We start from the raw sequence: 24,716 nt of genomic DNA on the forward strand, positions 1-24,716 counted from the left end.
ACGTGGTGGCCTGACGCACGGGCTCGGTGGGCGCGCCCCCGTGGGCAGACTCTTGTTCTATGTTTATGAAGATGTGTTCAGGTTTGTGTAAATTCATTGAGTATATCTCCCGCCGGAAGGTACTCAATTGTTTGTAGAATACAGATTTGATGTTTTGTAAACGTGGCCTCATCTTTCTATTTTATTTTATTGTTTTATTTTTATTTTATTTATTTATTTACTAATTCATAGTTTATTCAAGTATTGTACCTGTGTATAATACAGAAAACTATGTTCAACATAGGTCAGTCTATACTGTTCTTGACTTTACTACATTTTCAGGTACTTCATTGAATCTCAAGATCATGAAACTTTATAACTTTAGAGGACTGTTCCGGCATAAATACATCCAAATGTCAACCTAGCTTGCTGGAAATTGTCTTCAAGAAAGTCTCAAAAACTCAAAGCATGTGCTGCTTAAAAAACCCTGAAAGCTCAGCATTGCAATTCGTCAAGTTTTCCAAATATGCTAAACAAAAATTATTATTTGTATAACCAAAATCATCATGATGAGTACCTGGCTTGCTGTGGGGTTGAAGCCTGTATTACGTACTCTCTCCAGTAGATGGAGACACAACACCACAATCAACTGTGTGTTCAACATTGTTCCTGTCATTTTTTCACAACACTCCCAACAACCAGAGCTGCGCGTCATTCAACTCATAGCCAACCTGCTGCCATTAAAAAGTAAAAATTACTTTATATACTTTTTATATACAAATCTGTCTTCGTTTGACCTTTAACAACCACACGTTTATTGTTCCTTTCAAACACTACCAACTCGCTCGAAGAACAAAACAGCTGGAGGGTTTTAGTGCAGCTTTACGGAAACCAGTGTTACTTTGTTAAACATGGCTGACGACTTTGGGTTTGTCGCCTCCGACAACGGCGTTCATGCAGAAGAAGACCCGGCCGCGGCGTTTCTGGCCCAGCAGGAGAATGAGATCGCCGTGATCGAGAACGACAGTGCCGGTTTCGGCTTCGGTGCGATGGAGGACGACGACGGACCTCCGCCCGCGGACACGTACACGTTCATCGGAGGTGTGTGTGTGTCACGCCGGCCTGTTTGCGTTTGCTTAATCAAATGAATATTCAAGTTTATTTATGTATTTACTGTAAAAACTAATGTAAAAATATACTACAGTATCCTTAGTTCTTACACATAAGTACTAGTGGTACCCTGTTTTTGGACATCTACCGTGGTATATTTAAAAGTACCATGGAGTGCCATACAATACCATGGTACTAAATGAGAGTAAGTTACCATGTCACTTACCAAAAACGTACCATCCCTTACTAAATGTACAGAAATTCTTGTACCTTGGTATTTACAGGTACTTGCTTTTAAGAATCCCATAGTACATGTCCAAAAAAGTATGGTTACACCTTATTTTAGGTGTCTTTGTTACACTGTTATTATACATGTAAGTACTGAGTAATATTAAGTAACAACATGTACTTACTATAGGGCATAATTAATAGTTACTATAGTTACTGTATGTTACATAATATTACATTATATACCGGTAGCCTACTATAGAAGTACCATGGTATTACCACTGGATACCGCCACTGTACTATTACTGTCACAGTACTTTTTAGTAAAGTATTGCAAATTAATTCAATGAATTATAGCCAAAAAAACAACAACAACCAAGATTACTAAATAATTACACTGTACTTGTTGATTGTTAGAATTAATCGTCATTACAATACATATAGCAAAAATGCTCTAAATCTAATCTACATCATCATCAAAATGAGCTATTGACAGTAGTGGAGGTTAATAATATAATAACTATGATTTACAACAACCATGAAGACTCTGATATATAATTGAATGGTTTACTGTGTAACTGAACTAAAAACTAATTTTACAAATTTTCTAGTCAATGTTTTTTAGTAGTCTAGCATCACATCATCAGCTTTAATGCTGGAGTTAAAGTCACACCTGTACCTGTCAGGGTAAGACAAGCAAGCAAACCACTGGAAAAGCACACTAGTAAAAGCAATTGAGTATAATAAAAGAGAACAGACCAGCCCGTGCTGACTAGATCCAGAAATTGCGAGAGAGGTCTTTTACATACTCACAGTCCAACAAGGTGTGCTGCATTCCGGTGATGCCTGTAATGTTTCCATGAATCAACACAGTGTAGAAACTGTTGCCTAACAAGTGCTGAAACTAGTTGTTTCTTCTATTTGAGTGCAGGTGATTTTGGAGGAGCACCAGCTACTGCTGTAAACGGAGATATGTTTCAGGTGAGTGTGGTTAAAAAACAACTAATATTGTCACATTAAATGTTCTTGTTTGTTATTATGTACTACAACACAGTTGCCAGTTGTGCCAGGAAAGGACGTTGTTAACATTACATCATCATTTGTAACATTAGGACGCCAACGGCACAACTGATGGCTACTCAGCCATTGCTCAAGTCGACATGCAGAGACAAGAACCTGAAAGTCTGCGCCAATGGAGGGAGGAACAAAAGTCTCGGCTGGAGGAATTAGGTATTGAATTATTTCCTGTAGAATTAGAAATAACCGTCAATAAGTGTGTGTGTGTGTGTGTGTTACTAACTGGATAGCCTGCCAAGTTCAATTAAGACAATTAGACACGTTACTTAAATGTCCTAATTAAAGGCTTACTCCTGGCTTAATCTAAGCCCTGTCTGTGAAACCAGGCCTTAAAAGCCTTCAAATCAGTTAGTTAATAGTACTTTTGACAAATATGTTTATTCCAGTTTATTCCACATAAGACTGGTCTATTCTTACGGTGGCCAGCATGTTTAGATCATATGACCAGCTGAATACTAAACACTTCATCCCTGAAACCCCTGTATTATTCCACGGAATAAAAAAATGAAAAATGTAATTGCGACTTTTTATCTCACAATTCTGAATCAGAATTAGAAGAAATAAACTTGCAATTGCAAGATATCTCAGAATTTTGAGATATAAACTCGCAATTGTGAATTATAAAGGCAGAATTGTGAGATATAAACTTGTCATTTCAAGAAAAAAAGTTTTTATTGATTATCAGATACTTTCGGTTGTAAAATAAATGAATCATGAGTGACAAAACCAAATAGGGTATTTCTAATTATAGCGGTATTCAAAAAGTTTCACTTTTAAGTTATGTTACATCCACATAATAGGTACCAGTTTGTAATACTGGCCAGCAAAACATAGTTAGAAACATAGTAAGTTGGAACTGATAAAAGGCACATTTGAGAGTGAAAATAGTTGAATGCTTTTATTTAAGCAGCAGATTAATTTTTCAAGGAATTTGTATTTTAAAAACATAAACAGGCAGCCAAACGTATTATTATCTTGCAAACAAAGACAAATGAAATAAGCAGCTTTGTATATGAACTTTCTCTGGTTTCCGATGTGCAGATTCCGCCTCTAAAGCAGCCGAGGCTGTGTGGAGGGAAAAGGCCCGGAAAGAACTGGAGGACTGGCATGTACACCAGAATGAACAGATGGAGAAAAATAAAGCCAACAACAAGTATTTCACCCTAACATCTTTAATATCCATGCTTTATCGAACTATATGTTTTTGTTAGTGAAAATTAGGATGCACAGTTGTGAACCACCAGTCCATACAAGAAAACACTTGAAATGAAGAATGTCTTATAAAATGATTGGTAGAACTGAGTTTTATTGTTATTTACTATTGTCAGTATTATTTTACTTGATTTAAAGACATTTGTTTTCTGAGATTTTTTTTGATTTTTTTTATATGAATTATATGTTTTAGAGGAGCTTTCATTTTACTCATACTCAAAAGTAAACGTAATTAATTGTGAGTCTTACTGCTGGCTTTTAATGTCAGCAACCTCTCACACCTCTTAACAGACTTTTGCATGGTATCTGATTCTCTTTGTTTTACTGTAGTTTTGTCATGTGTACAGAGAAGACTGTTCATAAAGTTGTCTGCATGCTTTTTATTATTGATAGAAATGACATGAACTTTGACTCATGCCAGGGATGGGCAACGTCGGCCCTTGAGTGCCTCTGTCCTGCAGAGTTTAGCTCCAACCCTAATCAAACACACCTGAACAAGCTAATCAATGTCTTCAGGATTACTGAGGCTGTAGCCGTTTCTCAATATGCGTTCTTGTCTGTACTTGTGTTCTTGTGGACTTTTGAAACGTCATCAGTCGCTGCCCAAGTACTGTTCCAATTCAAAGTTCACATCTAGCCAAGTCCAGTTCAAATCCCCGGATGTGTTCTTGATCCGCCCCTTTTACCGAGGATGCATCGAGAGGTGACTTGTGCGAACTTGAGACAGCCAGGTATCCCAGAATGCATCTCACACCAACCAGCAAGCGTAATTTAAAAAGCAGAGGAGAAACCCCGCGTAATTTAAAAATACTGCTATAATTGTGTCACGAAATGTAGTTGTAAGAGTATTTCAGGCGAGAATGTAGTTGTTTAAAGATCAAATCTTTGGTTTATTTATAAAGATAGCGCCTATTTGAAAATTTGATCTGACGTTTTCGGAGTTGTGAGAACCAGGCAATCGGACGCTCGGCGCTCATGTACCCCGCCGAGAACAGCCTTTCCTCGGCTAGTGTTGCTAACGTTTGCCACTGGCTCAGATGTCTCTAGTCTAGTGGTTTAACATGAGATATAAATCGTCTTGTGTATATCTAACGGGCGATTTATTTATTTATTTATTTATTTTATTTGTCTCATTAATCTATAATTTGTTCCCTGGCAAAACGTTAAGCTGAGGGCAAAGTGAAGTTTCATAGCTTTATTTAGTCTATTTAACTTTAACGTTGTAGCCTAGAGAGCTGACTTTTGTTTGACTGAATCGTTTGCTTTATTATTGTATAGCTTCTTATACCTTTTAGGCTACTTATACTTTTATAATGGTTATTATTGATCATTAAAACTGACATTTAACAAAAAAAGGTTATGTCATTTTATTTTATATATTTAAAACATATAAAATATTTTATTATAGCCTACATGTTGCCTACATTCTCTTCACATTTACATATATAATAAAATAAAATGACACAACCCTGTCTCTTTTTGCTAAATGTTATTTTTAATTATCAATATTATAATGTTTTTTTATTCATCAAGAGTCAGGGTTGTGTTTTATATTTCGTGTTGTTATAAATATGCAGTGAAGATAATCAATTGCGTTGCCTGAACCACATTTGTGTGACCATTATGTTTAAGATTTTTTTAAATGAAAATGAAAAGAGGCAGAGTGGTGGTTTATAACATATTTTGTTTTATTTGTAGCCTAGATATACATAAAGAGATAACCAGAGTAGCCAGAGCGAGCTGAGTGACGTTATCAAGTACGCCGCTGTTCCATTTCAGAATTATCGGACTTGCGTCCTCCCGTCCTAGGGAGTTCGTTCTCCTGAGTCGAACTTGTCAAGTCCGAACTACCAAGGACTAACTTTGCGTACTTGGTATTGAGAAACGGCTTGTGTCTGAAATCGACCCCTATACCCTCATTCACTATTCCATACATTACTCCACTAATATAGTTCACTTGAGAGGGTGTGAATTCAGACACTGAGTGCGCCGGAAGGGCTGCCGCTGTTACATAGTTTGTGCTTGCTGTTTAATAATTATTTGAAATTAGCAAATTGGCAGCTCCAGTAGTAAGATGAAAAAATGTATCTTGAACTCTGTCATGGAAACTAACATGTGTAAACCATATTTGAACAATTTAATAATCAATTAAAAAGGGATTTATACCTGTATGATATTACATACTGTATGACAGCCTTATTTGTTTTTTAAGCAGGGTTGGAGCTAAACTCAGCAGGACAGCAGCAATCATATGCCATATTGTGAACAGTTATCATTTTTTATTTGCCGTACCATCCCTTTCATTCACGTTACAATATTGTGCGTTTGTAAACCAATCGCAGAGAGAGAAACAAAGGCACGTCAATTAAAATAATCAATAAAGGAATATTCCGGGTTCAATTAGGGCTAAGCTTTAAGAAAATGTAGACTTATTAATATTATTAGCAGTAATGCACTTACAGTTTGTACTGAGGGGATGATCAAACCTTTTCTTTGTTAATGACAGCAAACCGCACCACATATGCTGTTGATTAATATTAACTTTTATCTTCAGTCTTCTTAGTATCACAAAAAAAGATTTGATGCACTTTAACACTTCTGTTGATGTTCTTCTTATGTATCCCTCTCTCCCTATTTTTCTCTTCCTCTCCTTTATCTTGTTTTCATTTCCTCTTTTGCTTTCCTGCCTGTTTGTGCACTAGGATCGCTGATAAGGCTTTCTACAAACAGCCCAACTCTGATGCCATAGGTTTTGTGTATGTTTAATGCACATCAGTGAAATAACATAAATGCACAGTTCCTTGCTTGCATCACATAAACAAAGACACTACACTACCGTTCAAAAGTTCGGGGTCATTGAGGATTTGTAATGTTTTTGAAAGAAGTCTCTTCTGCTCACCAATGCTGCATTTATTTAATCAAAAAATACAGTAAAAACTGAAATTATTATTACACATTTAAATAACTCTTTTTTTATTTGAATATATTTCAAAATGTAATTTATTCCTGTGATGGCAAAGCTGAATTTTCAGCATCATTACTCCAGTCCTCACTCACATTGATCTTGCAGAAATCATTCTAATATGCTGATTTGGTGCTCAAAAACATTTATTATTATTATCAATGTTGAAAACAGATGTGCTGCTTAATATTTTTGTGGAAACTGTGATGCATTTCTTTCTGGATTTTTTTTGATAAATAGTAAGTTTAAAAAATAGAAATATTTTGTCCCATTATAAATGTCTTTACTGTCACTTTTGATCAATTTAGTGTGTCCTTGCTGAATACAATTTCTATAATTTCTTTCAAAAGAAATCTTACCTACCCCAAACTTTTGAATGATAATCACATTCATGCTTTGTTTCTCGTTTCTTTTAGATATCTGATTAATTTGTTCAACCAATATTTGACAGATACTCATGTTTTTCTAGTTTTGTTAATAGGTTTAAAAGTTTCCCCTTTCATTCTCAATTGAGAAACAGAAGTTTAGGCAAAACAGCTGGATATACTCATAACAAATATCTTCTGATTGGCTGTGATTGTCACATTGTGTAACTTTCACATTCAGTGTTTTCAGACCATAGACTGTAAAAAAAAATGTCATGGTTCAGACATGGTTAGGACAGAAAATAATTACAATCGGAGATCGGACTTAGAAAATAATGTTGGTCGATGTCTCATTTCTTTTGGGCTCGGTTTCACAGACAGGGCTTAGACTAAGCCAGGTTTAGGCCATAGTTCAATTAGGGAGTTTACGTGGCTTTTATAAAAGTGCCTTAGAAGAAAACATTACTAGTGTGCATCTTGAGACAAAACAATGGCACTGACATATTTTAAGATAAGTCTGTACAAGTAGCTTTCAGATTTCAAATATGTATTTTAGTCTGGGACTAGGCTTAAGCCTTGTCTGTGAAACTGAGGGTTGATGTCGAGGCATGACATGACCTCTGGTGCTCATGATTCTCTCCTGTCTGTTCTTTTAGAGCGTCAGAGGAGGCCTTCCTCAAGGAGTGTGATGATAACAGTCCTGGAACAGAATGGGAGAAAGTGGCCCGTCTATGCGACTTCAACCCCAAGACCAGCCGTATGACTAAAGACGTGTCTCGGATGCGCTCCGTTCTTATTTCTCTAAAACAGACGCCTCTGGTTCGCTAACATAACTCCCTCTTGTATTTCCTAGGCTTTCTTTTCTTGTTCCCTCTTGCACTCTATTTTAGTGAGGCTGAACACTTAAACAGATTTAAGTTTTTATGTTTTAATGGGGTCATTGAATGTGTACACTTTACTGTATTTAAACTTCCTATTTATGTACCCTGGTGTTTTGCAATGGCAGAAGATTTCAGCTATTACATAAAAAAAAAAAAAAAATTCAAGTGTGCCACGAACATCTGAAAACAGGTCAAACGAATTCCTGGTTCCTCTCTTAATCCCAATGTCTATGAAAGGCAGCAGTTCTATCTAAATGGCAAAAGTTTTTTTAGTGCAACTTACAAGTTTCTTTGTGATTGTTGTGACATTTGCAGTGCCTACAAACCATTAGACAGCATTAATTCACTGGAACCAAAAGTGTCTTTGTTGCCTTGTTACAAAGGAAATAGAAGTATTTGTTTACATTCTATACTTGGATACAGTTTAGTTACCATCTCTCACCCTATGTAGTATTTTTTTTGTCATTTATTTATCTTCATAAGTTGAATGCTGTGGTGTAATCAGTATCTGGGTTTGGCATCATCTGCTTTTTTGTATTTCTGTTCACTGCCAAGAGGGACGTTATATTTCTGAGCTTGCTAAGGTTATTGACCTATTATAATTTTCACATTACCACTTTTCAATATTCAAATAATTATTAGTTACGTGCAGTTTTTAATTTCCTATGCATGTTGCTCATAACAGCTTCTTAATTACTTAAATTAACAGAATATTTTTACAAATGAAGAAGAGTTACTGCACAGCAATCCTTCATTGCACTGGTTAATATTTTCCACTGTTACTACATATATATGGGACTAATAATACAGTTTATACCATGTACTTTGTCAAGTGAACAGTTCCTGATTCTCTTTCTACAGCAATGAATCCTGTGCCTAAACCTTTTCTCACTGTGAGACTTACTATCTGTAGGCCTTCATCAGTCGAGTGTCCAAAAGCGCTAGAAATAAAGCGTAGCACAGTGAAATAATGAAGATAGTTGTTCTTTTACAAAAAATGCTGGAAGTTAAATAATACTGCTTTTTACAGTCCAGATGTTCACTTTGTTGCCCTGCTTGTTACTTAATGGCAGGTGTATAAATGCTACAGTTTGTACAAGTTAGGAGGCCTTGTTTCCATTGAAAACTGAATTTTGGTTGGAAATGTATTTGCATATTACAACTAACAAAGGTTAATAACCAAAGAAAATGATCTGTATGTTTTTTGACTAAGTGAAGCAATCTAGTAATGATATTAATTTGTAATTTAAAATTGGTTAAATTTCTTTTTTTCTCCCTTTTCTAGATCTCTTAGCCCTCACCCTGACTCCAAATAAATGTGTGTGCATCAATGCAGACCATGCAATAATTGTGTATTCAATAACACGTTCAATACATAAATAAAATTAATTCAATAAAAAAAGTATGAATTCAGACGTTCATTGTAACTTTTCTAAACAAATAAGACTTACATTTATTACACGTGGAGAGTAGATAATATCAAGAATCCCCATTATCTTTGATTACATTACTCTGCAGCTTGACTAGTCTACATACATATACATAATAGAAAACTGAGGTAAGAAGCAATGTAATGTTTCAAGAAATGGTCATCAACATGGAAAAACAGGTACTATGCCTGTTAACCAGACGCTTTAACCACAAAACAGTGGCTACTGTGACACTCTTTAAATTAAATATTGGATATATAAGTGTGGCAGTTTGATACACTTTTATAAATAGTGTCACCTGTCGATCTATAATATGAGATCTTACACTGGGCTATTTAGTTTTTTCTCAGTGGGAAAACTTCAGGTCTGAAGGGGTTAAAGAAAATAAAAATGCTAACAATTGGCATTTAATGTTCAGTTCACTCCACATTCATATCACATTTCACCCATCGACCATATAAGGCGCTTGTCAATGTGGTCAAACAGGGTCTCTGTCTTCTCTTCACGGCTTGGGTTTCAATGCTGTCGCAGCCACACCCACTATAATAGCAACGACCGTGAAGCCTTGGGCGAAGATACGAGCTCTCATTAGCAGCTGGGACTGTCGGGTCTTGCCCCGTCTGAAGGCGCTGAGGCCATAGATCAATGCTCCGGCTGTTCCCAAACAACCTGAGGAGGAAGACCACAGACAAATTGCAGCTATTCCATTTGATTGTATATAACATAAAATAAGAATCATTACCATACAATACACATTTAGTGCCAAATGGTTTGATCTTAAAGTTTTTTTTTAATTCTATCATCCATTTCTGTTTTCTTTAGCTTGTATTTTGAGTAAGCCCCAGCTGGACAGCTGCGTAGGTCACATTCAAACCCCACAGCTGGAGAGAAGGGTGTGTTTAGTGGAAAATCTACCATGCCCTGGGATTCTCGTTGATGTTTACAACTTCACTCAGCCAGAGATCAACGGATACAAAGAAAATAATGTGATTTCAAGATTTCAAGGATCACTTACTCCCAGCCAAAAGTATTATATACGGTACAATTTGGTGTCCCATTGAAAATTATCACAGCTTCCACAAAAACATAAAGCAGCAAACTGTTTTCAACACTGATATTGATAATATGAAATATTTCTCAAGCCCCAAATCAGCATATTATAGGGTCATTACATGTCAACTCAACCAGAGGTCCCTGCCTCAAATTTTTTATTCTGTTAATATTTTTTCAGTGCAAAAACAAACATAAATAGTGATGAAAGCCAAATATTAAATGTCACAGATGTATATTTACTGTGTAATCCACTATTTGTAGAGAGGGGTCCAAATGACAATTTTCACCTGAGATTTGGAGTCAAATTACAGGGGTGTAAAATGACTTTAGAAAGATGACAGCATCATTTTATTTTTACACAGAGATTGGTTGGTCTATTAGTAAAATATGTTGACTTTAGCAATCTTTGATTCATTATATGCCAACGGTGACAGTTCAAAAAAGGCAAAAAGCACTTGTGTTTTTTTTTTTGCCACACGTTTGCATGCCTGTAACTCAAGAAGTATTAAATATATCCTAATATCCTTTTAGATTCCGGTTCTTAAACTTGTCATTTGGTATCTTCATTTTAAAGCCCCTCGATGGTTCAATCCCAGAGATATGGACATGTTAATGTGGCTCCATGAGTAAATTGGTAAATAAATTGTACACATTTTCAGTGGTCAAAAACCAAATGTGGGTCACTTTGAATACAGCTGATAGCTTTTCTTTCTTTTAGAGAGGAATATATAAAGAACAATAATGTAAAAACTAGAAATATATATATATAAAAAAAAAAATTTCAGCAACTCAATTGGATAGATGGAACATACCTGTCTGAGTGCCATAAATATGCTTTTTCTAAAGTTGTCATGCCTGTAACTCTAAAAGTATTCAAGATATCTTAATATCCTTCTAGATTCTCATTCTTAATTAACTTTTCTTTTGGAATCTTAATTTTTAAGGTCCTATAAAGTTCAGTCCCATAGATATGGGGATCTCAAAGCAGTTCCATGCTCAAATTGTTGAATTTTAACCATTTTCAATGGTCAAGAACCAAATGTAGGTAACTTTTTAAACAGCTGATGATTATTGTGTATAGGGATGCCTAAAGAACAAATAACACTGAAACTAGAAATGTATCTTGTTTCCATTTATCAAAACAATTGAATACAATACATCTCTCTGAGTCCCAAAAACAAAACAATTTCCGAAGTTTATGTCTTTATTTCTATACTAAGATCATTTCTATACTATATAAGTTTACTAATACTTTAATTCAAGTATTAAAGATATTTTAATGTAATTTCTTGTAATGTCGATTCTTGTTCTTATGAAACTTTTCTTTTGGAATCTTAATTTTTAAAACCCTAGGCTATATGGTTTAATCACAGAGATATTGGGATGTCAATGCGGTAACCAGTTGCGATACTGCGTATTTGAACTCTTGGTAGCTTCAGAAGCTGTTAAAATGAACAAAATCCCATCTTCCAAATATAGATATAAATACATGTTTGAGAGCAAGTTAATGTGCCTCAACCATTTTCAGTGGATTTTTGGTACTCAGAGAGTTATGTTTAATGCAATTCTTTTGATAGAGGGAAACAAGATACATTTCTAGTTTATTCTTCAGACATTCCTCTTTTAATGCAATAAGTATCAGCTGTGTGCTAAGTGAACCACATTTTGTTTTGAACATGGAGCTGCTCTGAGATCCACATATCTATGGGACTGAACTTTATAGGACCTTGAAAATGAAGATTTCAAAAGGAAAGTTTATTAAGAATGAGAATCTAGAAGGGTTTTAAGATATCTTTTACTGTTAGAGTTACAGGCATGACAACGTTGGAAAAGGAATATTTTTGGCTCTCAGACAGGTATGTTCTATGCAACTGTGTTGATAGAAAAACATTCTAGTTTCAACATGATTTGTTCTTCAGATATTCCTCTTTAAAAGAAAAAAGATGTATGCAAAGTGACCCACATTTGGTTTTTGCCCACTGAAAATGTTTACAATTTACTCATGGAGCCACATTAACGTCCATATCTCTGGGACTGAACCATCGAGGGGCTTTAAAATGAAGATACCAAAAGGAAAGTTTGTTAAGAACCAGAATCTAAAAGGACATTAAGATATCTTTAATACTTCTTGAGTTACAGGCATGCAAACACAAGTGCTTTTTGCCATTTTTGAACTGTCACCGTTGGCATATAATGAAACAAAGATTGCTAAAGTCAACATATTTTACTAATAGACCAACCAATCTCTGTGTAAAAATAAAATAATGATGCTGCCATCTTTCTAAAGTAATTTTACACCCCTGTAAATTGGCTTCAAATCTTACGTAAAAATTGTCATTTTGACCCCTCTCTACAAAATAGTGGATTACACAGTAAATATACATCTGTGACATTTAATATTTTGGCTTTCATCACTATTTATGTTTGTCTTTCTACAGAAAAAATATGAACAAAATAAAATATTTGAGCTGGGGAAGTTTCTGAAATTTGGTTGATTTGACGGAATGATCCTATAAATGATTTCTGAAGGAATAAATTACATTGTAAAATATATTAATATTGCAAAAAGTTATTTTAAATGTAAAAAATACATAATAATATTACATAAATTAAAACTATATTTTTATCAAATAAATGCTGTCTTGGTGCAGATAAAATGCTTGTTTCAGAAACATTAAAACATTTTCACAACCCCAAACTTCTGAACAATAGTATGTTTGGAAAATATTATATAATGTTACAACAGTCATTGTTAAAGCTAGAAAACTTTAACTTGGCAGGCTATCTACCAGGTAGCCATCAAATAAATAAGTAAATAAATAAACATATAAGAAATGCATTGTTGTTATTATTATTATTATTAACAAACTTCTCAGAAATTACAAGTAACAGAAAGATACAGAAAACATTCTATTTTATTGTGGTCTCAAACTATCAGCCTTGACCAAGCTTCAACACCAACAAAGCCAACAATGCCCCCGTTTTTGTTTATTGTATTTTATCCTGGTTATCCTTTTATTCTGGCTTTGACACAGCAAAGAATTTGCACAGCAGCACTTCCATAACACAGAAGAGGGAATTCTGTTTAAATTGCTGGTGTCACTTTGACGGGGAGATGAAAGTCAAACTATAAGTCCAAAAGTTAAATGTCAGCTGTATGGTAGAAACCCATAGTGTGATTCAGAATATGCCATATGATGCCAAAGATCACCTTGAATGCATGACATGAGACGTTCCCATGCTGTGGCATTGTATGTATACATTAAGCCCATTCAAAACTCTTAGCATTTTATGTTTAACTGTTGGTAAACAAGAGCATATGAAGCTCTGGTGGTTGTATCATATAATGTATGTTGTGCTGCTTGTGTAACTCACCTATAGGAACGAACGGATTCTCTTTCGTCTTCCTGATGAATTTGTCTTTAAAGTTCTCTTCCCTCGCCCTGGGCAGCGGGGTGAATCCCTCGATGACCGGAGGCTGAGACAAATCAAATACGACCGGTGGAGAGGCTGTTTTGTTCGGTTGATCTTGGCCAACCGGGGTCGTAGCAGTTGCCATGATTAGACAGGAAGTGGAATAAACACGGCGTTTCCGCCAGCTGTGTATCACATGACACATGAAGAAATTTGCAATAAAATATTCCTTAATTATATTAATATAGTAATTAATTAAAACAAATAATACAAAACACTCTTACATATTCAAATGTGTTAAATTGCCCGAGTTGATGATTGTACGATAAGAAGTGCAATAACAAAGTAATAGGAAAGCACATTATTCTACGATTTCAACCAGAAAAAGTTAAAATTTTTGATAATGAAACATTTAGAAACAAATACTGTTATTGTCTTAAATGGCCAATCAAATGAAGGATATTCAGTTTAGAATCATCAGTGATTGTTATCCTGGTGCTGAAATTTTATGGAAGAGATTCAGTTTTGAAGTAGAATTTTGTGTATTCTTTACATTTTGTGTATTTAAAAAAAAATAAAAAATGTCTTGCCCGGTCACATTGCAGTTCTGGCAGGATCTTTACAGCTGGCTAAATATTGGTAGGCCTACTGAAAAAAAAAAAAAAAAAAAAAAAAAAAATCTATCTATCTATCTATTTTAAATAGATTAATTATGATTACTAGCTGCACTTAACTATTTTTTAATTGTTCAAATAAAAATAAAGAACACTGTTTATTGTACATTGTTCTTGGTGAAAACAATAAAACAAACCATGCGCCACACGACTCCTGCGCAGCAGGTGGCGCAAAAAAGAAAGAGTTGTTTGTGCAACGTTTAACGTATTCGTCATGTCAGCAGCACGCTTTATACGTCATCACGTTTTATTAGGGCTCGGCGAGGTAAGATGGCGGCGCCAGAAGAACAGGAATTATCTCAGGCTCAAACTGAAAAACTCCTCCAGTTTCAGGTACCAATTACTTTGTCTTGTTAACACATATTGATTGAATATTTTATACGCTTAAGTATCAGAAAAATAGTGTTCGTGGTATCCAGCTCAGCCGCTTTAAGTATAAATGACCAGTCAGCGAGCTAACTCCCATTAAGATCGTTAGTTTTTACTCAACCGAGACCAGCTTCAGTGCACCTAATAAATACAGAATTAATCTGAATAATAACCTTTTTATTTGTGTCCACATAAAGATTTTCTCGTGTTTACAAGTGTCTTTTGTTTTAGTTGAAATGGCAGCTGTCAGTTAGGCAGCGAGTCATTTATTGTGTCTCAACCTAGAGAGCTGCCTAACTAGACAATACATTTGATCAAAGTAAAGTCATCAAGCGCTTATGATGCCCAAAATGTTGTCTAATTTGGCTGCAGTGTTTTTATTTTTATTCATAAATAAACATAGGGAGAACCGCTAATCGTACGGGTGCGTAAATATCAAAAATGCTACCTTATCTAGATAGACAGCTCGCTAGGTTTCAAGACGCAGTCCTAATCTGCTCCCAGTCTGGCATTACTTAAACTTTTAACCTGCTGAATTTGAGGAAGATTTTATTTGTCTCGTTTTAAACTGGTTGCAAATTACCATCATTGGAGAAGTTTCCGTTACTTCTTCCACAAGTAACGTTACTACTGAGTTCGAGTAATATAAAAGAAATACGCCCTTGAATAGTGACTGATCTCGAAAACACTCGCGTGATCTATATCGCCACCCAACTGTTTCATTCAGTAGCAGAACATTTGGCACACATTTTATAAACATGCCAGGCAGCTGGATATTTATTTTCTAATTTATTGTGACAATACATTCCAGCTCTTTTTTTTAACCTAAAGACTTTTGTTTGCAAATGGCACATATTATTCAGGACCTGACAGGCTTGGAGTCAATGGACCAATGTCGGCGCACATTAGAACAACACAATTGGAACATTGAGGTGAGATGGTAAACCAGATGAATTGATCCTGTCATTTTAGTTGTGTTTATCATTTTGTATTAGGAACCATATAATTATATGATTCATTGGGAATCTCTCTTTGTTGCAGGCTGCAGTACAAGACAGACTAAATGAGCAAGAAGGAGTTCCGAGTGTCTTCAACCCGCCACCCGCCAGACCGTTACAGGTCAACACCACAGACCACAGAGTGTATAGCTATATTGTCTCAAGGCCACAGCCCAGAGTAAGAGGGTCTATTTGGTTTTTATGTTTTGTGTATTTCCTTTCTTCCCAGTTCTTTTGTACAAATGTTTTCAAAAATGACACATGCCAAAAATACATTTGTACAGCTGTGGTAAATATAAAAATGTCAAGTGGTAATATGCTGGTTTCGGCCTGGTGTGACACACAGTTCAGGGTAATACCATTTAACACATGAATATTTTGACAAAACAAGATATCGCAACATGATCTCTATAAATATTAAACAAAGTGCTTCTATAAACGTTTACTTTTTTTTTACAGGGCTTATTAGGATGGAGTTACTACTTGATAATGCTTCCCTTCAGGTTTACGTATTATACACTTCTGGATGTATTCAGGTATTAAAGCAATTAAACTTAGAAATGTTCACGTAGACCTGTATTATATTACACTAATACTACTAGTCTTTCCACTGATGTTTCTTCCTTTCCTAAATTTGTCAGGTTTGCCCTGAGATTCATTCGGCCAGATCCAAGGGGTCGTGTCACAGATCCTGTTGGAGATGTCATGTCCTTTATTCATAGTTTTGAGGAGAAATATGGTAGATCGCATCCTGTTTTCTACCAGGGAACATATAGTCAGGTATGTTGATGTATAACTGATGTATTTATCTTAACATTCTTACAAGATTAAGAACATTTCACTTTTCAAATACTGACCCATTAATCAGGCAGACTGAAATGACTTGCATGAAGTAAATCAAAAAGTGTATCAAATTAACATTTTTTTCTTCTAGGCTCTGAATGATGCCAAGCGAGAACTTCGCTACTTGTTAGTTTATCTTCATGGAGATGATCACCAGGACACAGATGAGTTCTGCCGGTAGGTTTGAAGTTGTGATGTTCATTCATGTTACATCTGGTGAGCTTCTGATTTCATAACTAGAGCTCCTGTCTGTTTGTCTCTCTCAGAGCCACATTATGTTCAGAAGAGGTACTGACCTTCATTAACACAAGGATGCTGTTTTGGGCATGTTCCACCAGCAGGCCGGAGGGTTACCGAGGTAACCAACTTCACTTCCACGTCTCTGATAAATCTTTTTCTGAAAATTGTTATGGTGTCATGATAAGGGGCTTTCGCACCGGAGGAACCTTTTTAATTCCTAGAAATATTGGCGGAAGTTCCCAGATTTTGGTGTGTTCGCACTGCAGGAACTAGGAACGATTTTTAGTTCTTTTGGAGTAACTAATTTAGCTCCTGCTTCAGAGTAGGGTCTAAACCAGCACTATAGGAACTATCTGTGACGTTAGTGTACACTGATTGGCCGAACGCACGCTAAACACCAGCACCCACCATTTTTTAAAAAGCTGTAAACACACAGATTATAACCTATATATTTATTCCAGAAACTAACTCTACGAACATGGAAAACAGTGATAGATGGTCCTATGTATTTCTGCTCAGCTAGCAACACTGGACATCAAACACACGGCAAATGCTAATACCTTTTCATAAACGGTCTACTTTCTATGTATAACAGTTCTATCTAATAAGTTATTAGACAGGACTGTTAGACAGATCGTAAACGAATGAACATGGAAAATGCGAGCAGTGTTAGCTCAGGCTCTGGCGTTCTCAGCGCCGTTAAAATAAGTCACAACAACAAGTGCGGCTTACGTCACTTCAGAGTTCCTACTTGGAACCATTAGTTCTCGGGCAACCACCCTGGTGGCTAGTTCCTAGAACTACCCGGTGCGAAAGCCCCTATTATCTCACGAGATGTGGTTTGAGCTTGTTTCCTTTGTTGTGTGTTCAGTCTCTCAGGCCCTGCGTGAGAACACCTATCCCTTCCTGGCTATGATCATGCTGAAGGACCGCAAAATGACAGTTGTTGGGAGACTGGAGGGGCTGATCCAACCTGAGGATCTTATCAACCAGCTGAACTTCATCATGGAGGCAAACCAGACATATCTCATGTCAGAGCAGCTAGAGAGGTAAGGTTACATAGTTGGCTTTCTGAAGAATTTAAAGTCTTGCACCTACACATGACCAACCAGGATATTTAATTGTAACAGATATTGTTACCACACACACAGAATTTTCTGTTTTGTAACTACAGGGAGGAGAGGAATCAGACGCAGGTACTGAGGCAACAGCAGGATGAAGCTTACCTGGCGTCCCTCCGTGCAGACCAGGAAAAAGACAGAAAGAAAAGAGAAGAACAAGAGCAGAAACGCCAAGAGGAGGAGAAGGCACGCCAGAGCATCCTCGCTGAGGAGAGGAGACTGAGAGTGAGTGATTTGCTATTATATAAAGAAAAATAAATTATTTTAGAAATATGTTTGTTGTCAATTGTTTAAATTAAGAAATTATAGGATATACCAAATAATTCAATCTTTTTTTAGGGTGCTTTCACACTAGCACTTTTGGTGTGCACCAAGGTTCTATTGACATCAGAGATGTGAACGCTCTTTTCTGAGCTCGGGTGAACTCGGCTCGCAAAACCATACAATGTCTGAATAAAAAAAGATTGTGTGGGGTACGGTTCATGTGAACTACAGTACAGTCTCAATCATACTAAATCACGGAAGTGAACCGCTATTGATGTATGATTCAATAAAACTGTGTTCTCAATCACTTTCCTGACACACTGCAAGCAAAGAATATATACACATCACATTTCTGCTGGACTCCCGTGTTCTTTAGAACATTTCCAGTACATTAGAAGCAGATAGACGCAAGTGCCATTATGTGCTGAAAACAAAACCAAAGGTTCAAAAACCAAAACATAAAGTGAGGTGAGCAACGCTATGCATTTTGCTGCCTTCTGCGTTTTTGTTACCATGCAATAGGGGTAAACAGCTGCTGCTTTGATGTAATTGCACCGCGGTTCAGACGCAAATCAATGACGTTAAAAGCAGCCTTAAATTGATCACGGTAAAATAACTAATCTGTCCGTGGTAGGGCTGGGTGTTGACTCAAATTTCACAATTTGATTTGTATTTCAATTAAATTCGATATAGATTCATTGGGGCTTACAGGTTCACTGTTATAATATTAAAGGTTAAAAGTAACTGATTTGTAGGCTACTTACATTCCACATAAGGAAGCTTTTATAATAACAAAATCATGAAGGATTTATTCAAACATACATTAAATATTGAAGAACAGGTTAAGTAAAAATACAGTAAACATGCAATATAGTTCATATATTTAGCGAAATGCTCGATTTTTCTAGTCGACAAACAAGTTTTTGGACATTAAATGGCTTTTCTGAGGTAAATGTAACATTACATGATATTGTTTACTAGCTGTTTTATTGAGTCTTTCTGCGGTTGAAACACTGATTGACCGATTGATTACATGTGAGATATGGATTTGGTAAGTTGTACTGTATCTTTCAACATAGCCTACCTTTTATTGTTAATTCATATTTATTTATTCATGCTGTAACAAGTAGTAAAGAGGAAGATCAAGATGATCACTTCACATGTGTGCCGCAAGATCGATATTGGATTTCCATTGAGAATCAATTAAAATCAAGAATTGTATTTTTTTTCTTTTACCCAGCCCTAGTCCATGGATAAAGTTGCAATTCCAAAAACTTGTGAACAGTTACGTTTGTCTTTAACCTAAAGAGAAAAGCCTGCAGTCTTTTTCTTTGCACATCATGAATAACTGTTCACGATGACTGTTTAGTCAGTTGACAAATTTCACTTAATGACTTCCTAATGATTGTCTAATGACAGACACTGGAAGAAGAGAAGGAGCGCAAGTCTGAGTGTCTTCCCCCTGAGCCGCCCTCGGACGACCCTGACAGTGTCAAAATAGTGTTCAAATTGCCCAACGACACTCGTGTGGAACGGAGATTCCTCTTCAGCCAGTCTTTGACGGTAAACACCCTTCAGATGCTCTTTTGCATCGCTTATATATACAGTGTTGAGAGCCATAACAGTATGATATCAGCATCTACAGCATCTGTGGTTGGAGAAAAGGAGAACAGGCTCATGAGACCCTTTTTGAAGTTGATGTTTTCATCAAAAGCTCAGTCTTTTTTGTATTACGTGATACCACCTAATATTGAAAAATGAATTTTGGGCTAAAACGTATTTTTTCCCCTTTTTAGGTAATACACGACTTCCTGTTTTCATTGAAAGAGACCCCTGAGAAATTCCAAATAGTAACGAATTTCCCACGCCGGGTCCTGCCTTGCCTGCCGACGGAAGAGCAGCCCAATCCCCCCACTCTGAAGGAAGCCGGTCTGAGCCGGTCAGAAGTCCTCTTTGTGCAGGACCTCACAGACGATTGACATTTAGCTAACCCTCTGCTCACGAGTCAAGTCCCGCCTCCCCTCCAGTTTGTTCTTCTGTTCGATGGCCTGGACGAGGGATCACTGAAATAAACCTTTTACTGAATTTAAAAAAAAAAAAATAACCCATCCTTCCCCGCAGTGAAGTTTTGTTCTGTAAAATGAGTGCAAGGTGAACAGCCCTGTAAATATATGAGTTAGATATTTAAGGACAAGCCTGGAAGCCACAACAGAGTTATCTTTTTCTTTCCTTTTTTTAATGCAAATCAAAGTCGACCATATAATGTATCTCATCTAACGACCAAAAGAGGGGTTGTCAGCAAAGGATCCGATGGGCTGCTTGTGGTTCAAGTGAGTTCAGATAAGAAAACTAAAGGCCACATCATTTCCATGTGGCTTTGTCTGTATAGAGTTTAGTGCAAGTCTGCCCATAGTGTGCCTGTGGTAATTCATAGATGCCTATGTTGCCTGTCGTCCATCTGATGGGTCTGGTCATGTAAAGATGTCATTTTCCAATTCTAAATTAAACATTTTAAAATGTTGTTGTGGTTTGACTAACAATGTTCTGGTTCAAGCTTGTTCAACATTAACGCTGCAGCCTGCTGCACAAACCTGAAGCCATGGCGATTTTAATATTTTTGTAGGCATGTGGAAATAAAATATGGTGCTGAATAATGGCTTAAAACATTCATTGTACAATTTTATAAAGTAATTGGAGAGGTAGTAACTCAGATTACCTTGTTTTATAGCGGTAAGTCTGTTTCAATGTGAGTCTGAACTATTAGGGTGAATCTCACAAAGTTGGTCAAAAGATGGGTCACATTTAACCCCCAAATCAAAAAGAGTCCATTGAGACCATTAAGATTTTCTTTTTGCATTGTGACTGTTTTAATTGTAGACATTTTCTCCATTTATCATTAATGCCTGTTCTATAGAAGTCATCCGCTCAAAAAGGTAGTATTTCTTGTGCTGCCTTTATTCTGATTTGAATCAACAAATCATGTACAGACTGAAGATTTATATCACTGTATCACAGTAATGATGTGCTCAACATTGAGAATGTAAATTGCCCATGTCTCAATGCAAAAAAAAAAAAAAAAAATCAGGATGTTATAACCAATAAGTGGTGGTTCTAAATCTATACTTTAATTTTTTATTTAATTTTTTGTACGCTAGAAGTGAATTTAGGCAACATTATAATGATACTGTTGTGTAAATGTTGATTTTTAAATCTGCTATAGATACACATACTGTTTGAATAAAAAAAAAAAGTGATTATAATAATAAAGAAGAGATCTATGGGATGCTGGTTAGATAATAGAATGCATAGAGCCATAACCAATAAGTCATTATTTGAGTATTAATCAAGAAAGTTTGTGTGTGTGTGAGAGTAACTTTAATAAAGGTAATTTTTCCAAGAATGAACAATCATTTTTATTCACCAGTGCACAGAAATTCACCGACAGCTGCTCTTGAAGGGATGCTCTCTTATATTAAAGGGTTAAATCTTTGCGAAAATCTATTGCCGTCCCTAGACGATGCTAGATTAAAGAAAAAATGGGTGGAAACAATCACACTGCCTAAAACAAGTTATTCAGCAGGTAGAATAACACCCATCACCGATGTAATGCCAATATATTGTGCTTCCCTAGGTCTAAATATTTATAGCACCGAATAATGTTCTTCATGCATATTCCTTTTGATTATATGGGCAAATATGACCAGGGCATTCTTTATGAGATTCACCTTTTAACTGTTTTGAGAGACAGAAACCCTCAGACAAGTAACTGAACTGCAACACATCTATATTGTGCAAAACGTTTAAAGCATTGATTACTTTAGTCAGTGTAGTATGAGTATACATCACACATTTATTAGTGAACAACCCTCTCCAATCAGCCACAATTAAAAAAAATATGATTGCACTACTCGGTAAAGCAGAACTAGCAACTTTCATTTAAAAAAAGTACAAATCTTAAAAATTTCAATCAGTATACAGATGTATTTATAATACACTATAACTAGTTATGTTAAATGCTACAAACAATGATTCCAATGGAATGAAAAAAATTATAGCATTAAGAACCATTTCCTATATATAATATATATATATTTATATATATATTAGCTTTTTTATTTCATTTTTTTTTTTATTGTTTTTTTCTTCCAAATACAAACATGGCAAAAATGAGGTAACTGTAAATGTGCAAGTACCAAAGCAAAATATCTTCCTAACACAGAACACATGCCCCTGGCCCTGTTGTTGGCTGGGTAGTCTGGAGTTCAGGCAATGACTGACCCCTAAAGGCCAGGAGGAGAATAGAACAGTAAACAATCCACTATCCCACCACAGCAAGAAATCATTGGTAAACAATCAGTGGCGTCTATGGAGCAATCAACAAATCACAAATCCTAAAGTATTTAGCTGCTTATTGGAACACAATTTTCCACCACACAAGCTGTGAGATTATTTATTAGTTGAATCACAGAAAGACTACAAGATTCTATTTATCATCATAACTCATAGGTTGTTGTTTTTTTCCTTTTTTTTTCTTTTTAGTAATTCAGTACAGGTAACACTGAGGTTCTTAAGGAATCTTGGTTATTGTGAAAAATTCCTTTATAAATCTAAATAAGGATATAATAGAAATAGCCCACAGCCGGTTACCCCAAGCAAAAGTGCTTGCGTGTACATCAACAACTTATTTTTAAACCATAACAGTTACAGATGCTCAAGGTAGAGAGAACCGTACAACAGGTACATATATTTCTGACCATTTTGGTGAATGAGTGATAACGCCGTGTTGTTTTAACCCACACAAAACCTCCTACTACTTCCATTTAAGGCAGATGTATTGAAACGGATCACACGGGCGGTAAAATAATATTATCCTTTAAAAAGGTCACTGTCTACCAGCACATACAAGTAAAGCTAAATAGTTTTTCTTTCTTTTTTTCTTTTTTTTTTTTTTCTTAATTGAAACCCCTGTTGATAATGTTATTAACTGTTGCTGACCTCCGTGAGGGTACTAGTAGCACTGCATGCTGTATGAATAGAGACCCATTACAAACTATTGCATTCTCTTATGTGAATGTAGCATTACACCTAAATATAGAATATCTAGCACCTTTTTACTATATGGCTTTCCATTATCTAGATTCCAGGCAAGTGTGTCAGTAACTGAGGCAACAATAGAAGCACAAATGTGGTGAGGAGCCAATCACATTTCCCATCTCAAAAAGTCTTCCCACTGGCATCAAGCTTAACTTTGTTATTTTAAACGTCCTATATTATTATTTTAGATTTTTTTTTTTTTCTCGTCTTCTTCTTTTGCAAGTACAAGCACAATAAAATCTTGTAGTCATTCGGTTCTATTACAAATGTGTGCAGTACAGTGCATGGCAGTTATCAGCTGAGCAGAAAGTCCCCTACACCCAGAACCCAAAGCCAACTAGATCTACCTAAAAACCAGTTGGGACCTGGTAAGACATGCATGCATATTGCGCACAATTAAATACTTGCCCACCCCTGATATCTTTCACTGAAAATACAGATTACATTTTTTATTAGTCTTTTGTTTTCTTCTTTTTTTTTTATCCTTAAATCATGCAAACACTGTAAGAATAGTCTTGGAAGTGGTCTAGTTAGAACAGTGTGCACCGTGGCACCTTTTTCAACGGGATTACAACCTTTGTGTGTGGTTTAAGTACAAGAACACGGAAAAACGCAACGGCTGGAAAACAGGTTTGAGTAACATACGCTAATGATCGGCTGCAGTGACGAAAAGCCTATTCTCACTCGATACAACATGTCACTTCATCTTTTTTTTTTCTTTGCATGCCAGTCTTATAATGGAATAATATTCACCACTATTTTAAAAAAAGGAATATTAGTTCAGTTGATTACATTTAAAATATGCATGGCCTGAGGAAAACAACCCAGAATACCCAAATATATCTCCATGGCATCAATCCAATTTGAAATGGACTGTTTTCCTATATTTTTCAATTACAGAGAGGCCCTGAGTGATTTTTTTTTTTTTTTTTTTTGTTATACTCAAAATATATGCCAGTGAACAGATATGTATACATATATTAATTATCAAAAGTGTGGATTAAATTCATGACAATGGCTTTTTTTTTTTTTTTTTTACCTGGCACGCAAACGCAAGATACTCACATTCTCATGAGAGAGAGTCCCTTTACCCGAGAAAGCCAGTGTGTCTATTGAGTTACAATGACTATTCAGTGGACAAACGACTCAGGAATATATATATGTGTATATATATATATATATATATATATATATATATATATATATATATATATATATATATATATACACACACACACACATATATATATATATATTTAAAAGTCCTACAATTAAAGTACTTAGGGAAAAAAAAGTATACCCAAATAGTTCATAGTTTTCGCCCGAACAACGTTCAGGTTTGTTTTTGGAATAGAGTGAACCACAAGTTGAGCGTTTTACAGTGCATCTTTTTTTTTTCTTT

The 24,716-nt window shown here is 35.7% G+C and overlaps 3 protein-coding genes across 5 annotated transcripts; 2 read left to right on the plus strand and 1 right to left on the minus strand.

The window, feature by feature from the left end:
• Positions 1 to 632: 632 nt before the first annotated feature.
• On the plus strand, positions 633 to 9,227 carry cltb (clathrin, light chain B). 3 transcript variants are annotated; one of them, XM_084132208.1, is made up of 7 exons: positions 633 to 726; positions 831 to 1,080; positions 2,249 to 2,298; positions 2,430 to 2,547; positions 3,436 to 3,547; positions 6,309 to 6,362; positions 7,590 to 9,227. In XM_084132208.1, the coding sequence occupies exons 2-7, from the start codon at positions 891 to 893 to the stop codon at positions 7,759 to 7,761; spliced, it is 696 nt and encodes a 231-aa protein (XP_083988334.1). In that variant the 5' UTR covers positions 633 to 726; positions 831 to 890; the 3' UTR covers positions 7,762 to 9,227. The 3 variants fall into 3 exon arrangements, with proteins under 3 accessions (XP_083988334.1, XP_083988335.1, XP_083988336.1); XM_084132210.1 differs by lacking the exon at positions 6,309 to 6,362 and having other exon boundaries at positions 638 to 726; XM_084132209.1 differs by lacking the exon at positions 6,309 to 6,362 and having other exon boundaries at positions 633 to 1,080.
• Positions 9,228 to 9,235: 8 nt separating this feature from the next.
• On the minus strand, positions 9,236 to 13,883 carry higd2a (HIG1 hypoxia inducible domain family, member 2A). Its single transcript, XM_084132212.1, has 2 exons — positions 13,673 to 13,883; positions 9,236 to 9,913 (listed from the first exon to the last, which is right to left on the minus strand). The coding sequence occupies exons 1-2, from the start codon at positions 13,854 to 13,856 to the stop codon at positions 9,747 to 9,749; spliced, it is 351 nt and encodes a 116-aa protein (XP_083988338.1). The 5' UTR covers positions 13,857 to 13,883; the 3' UTR covers positions 9,236 to 9,746.
• Positions 13,884 to 14,616: 733 nt separating this feature from the next.
• On the plus strand, positions 14,617 to 20,741 carry faf2 (Fas associated factor family member 2). Its single transcript, XM_084132600.1, has 11 exons — positions 14,617 to 14,718; positions 15,618 to 15,686; positions 15,796 to 15,930; positions 16,212 to 16,288; positions 16,394 to 16,532; positions 16,687 to 16,772; positions 16,862 to 16,953; positions 17,707 to 17,884; positions 18,010 to 18,181; positions 19,640 to 19,783; positions 20,017 to 20,741. The coding sequence occupies exons 1-11, from the start codon at positions 14,656 to 14,658 to the stop codon at positions 20,197 to 20,199; spliced, it is 1,338 nt and encodes a 445-aa protein (XP_083988726.1). The 5' UTR covers positions 14,617 to 14,655; the 3' UTR covers positions 20,200 to 20,741.
• Positions 20,742 to 24,716: the final 3,975 nt, after the last annotated feature.

Source organism: Abramis brama (assembly GCF_963993115.1).
Source record: "Abramis brama genome assembly, chromosome: 13".
Lineage (NCBI taxonomy): Eukaryota > Metazoa > Chordata > Actinopteri > Cypriniformes > Leuciscidae > Abramis > Abramis brama.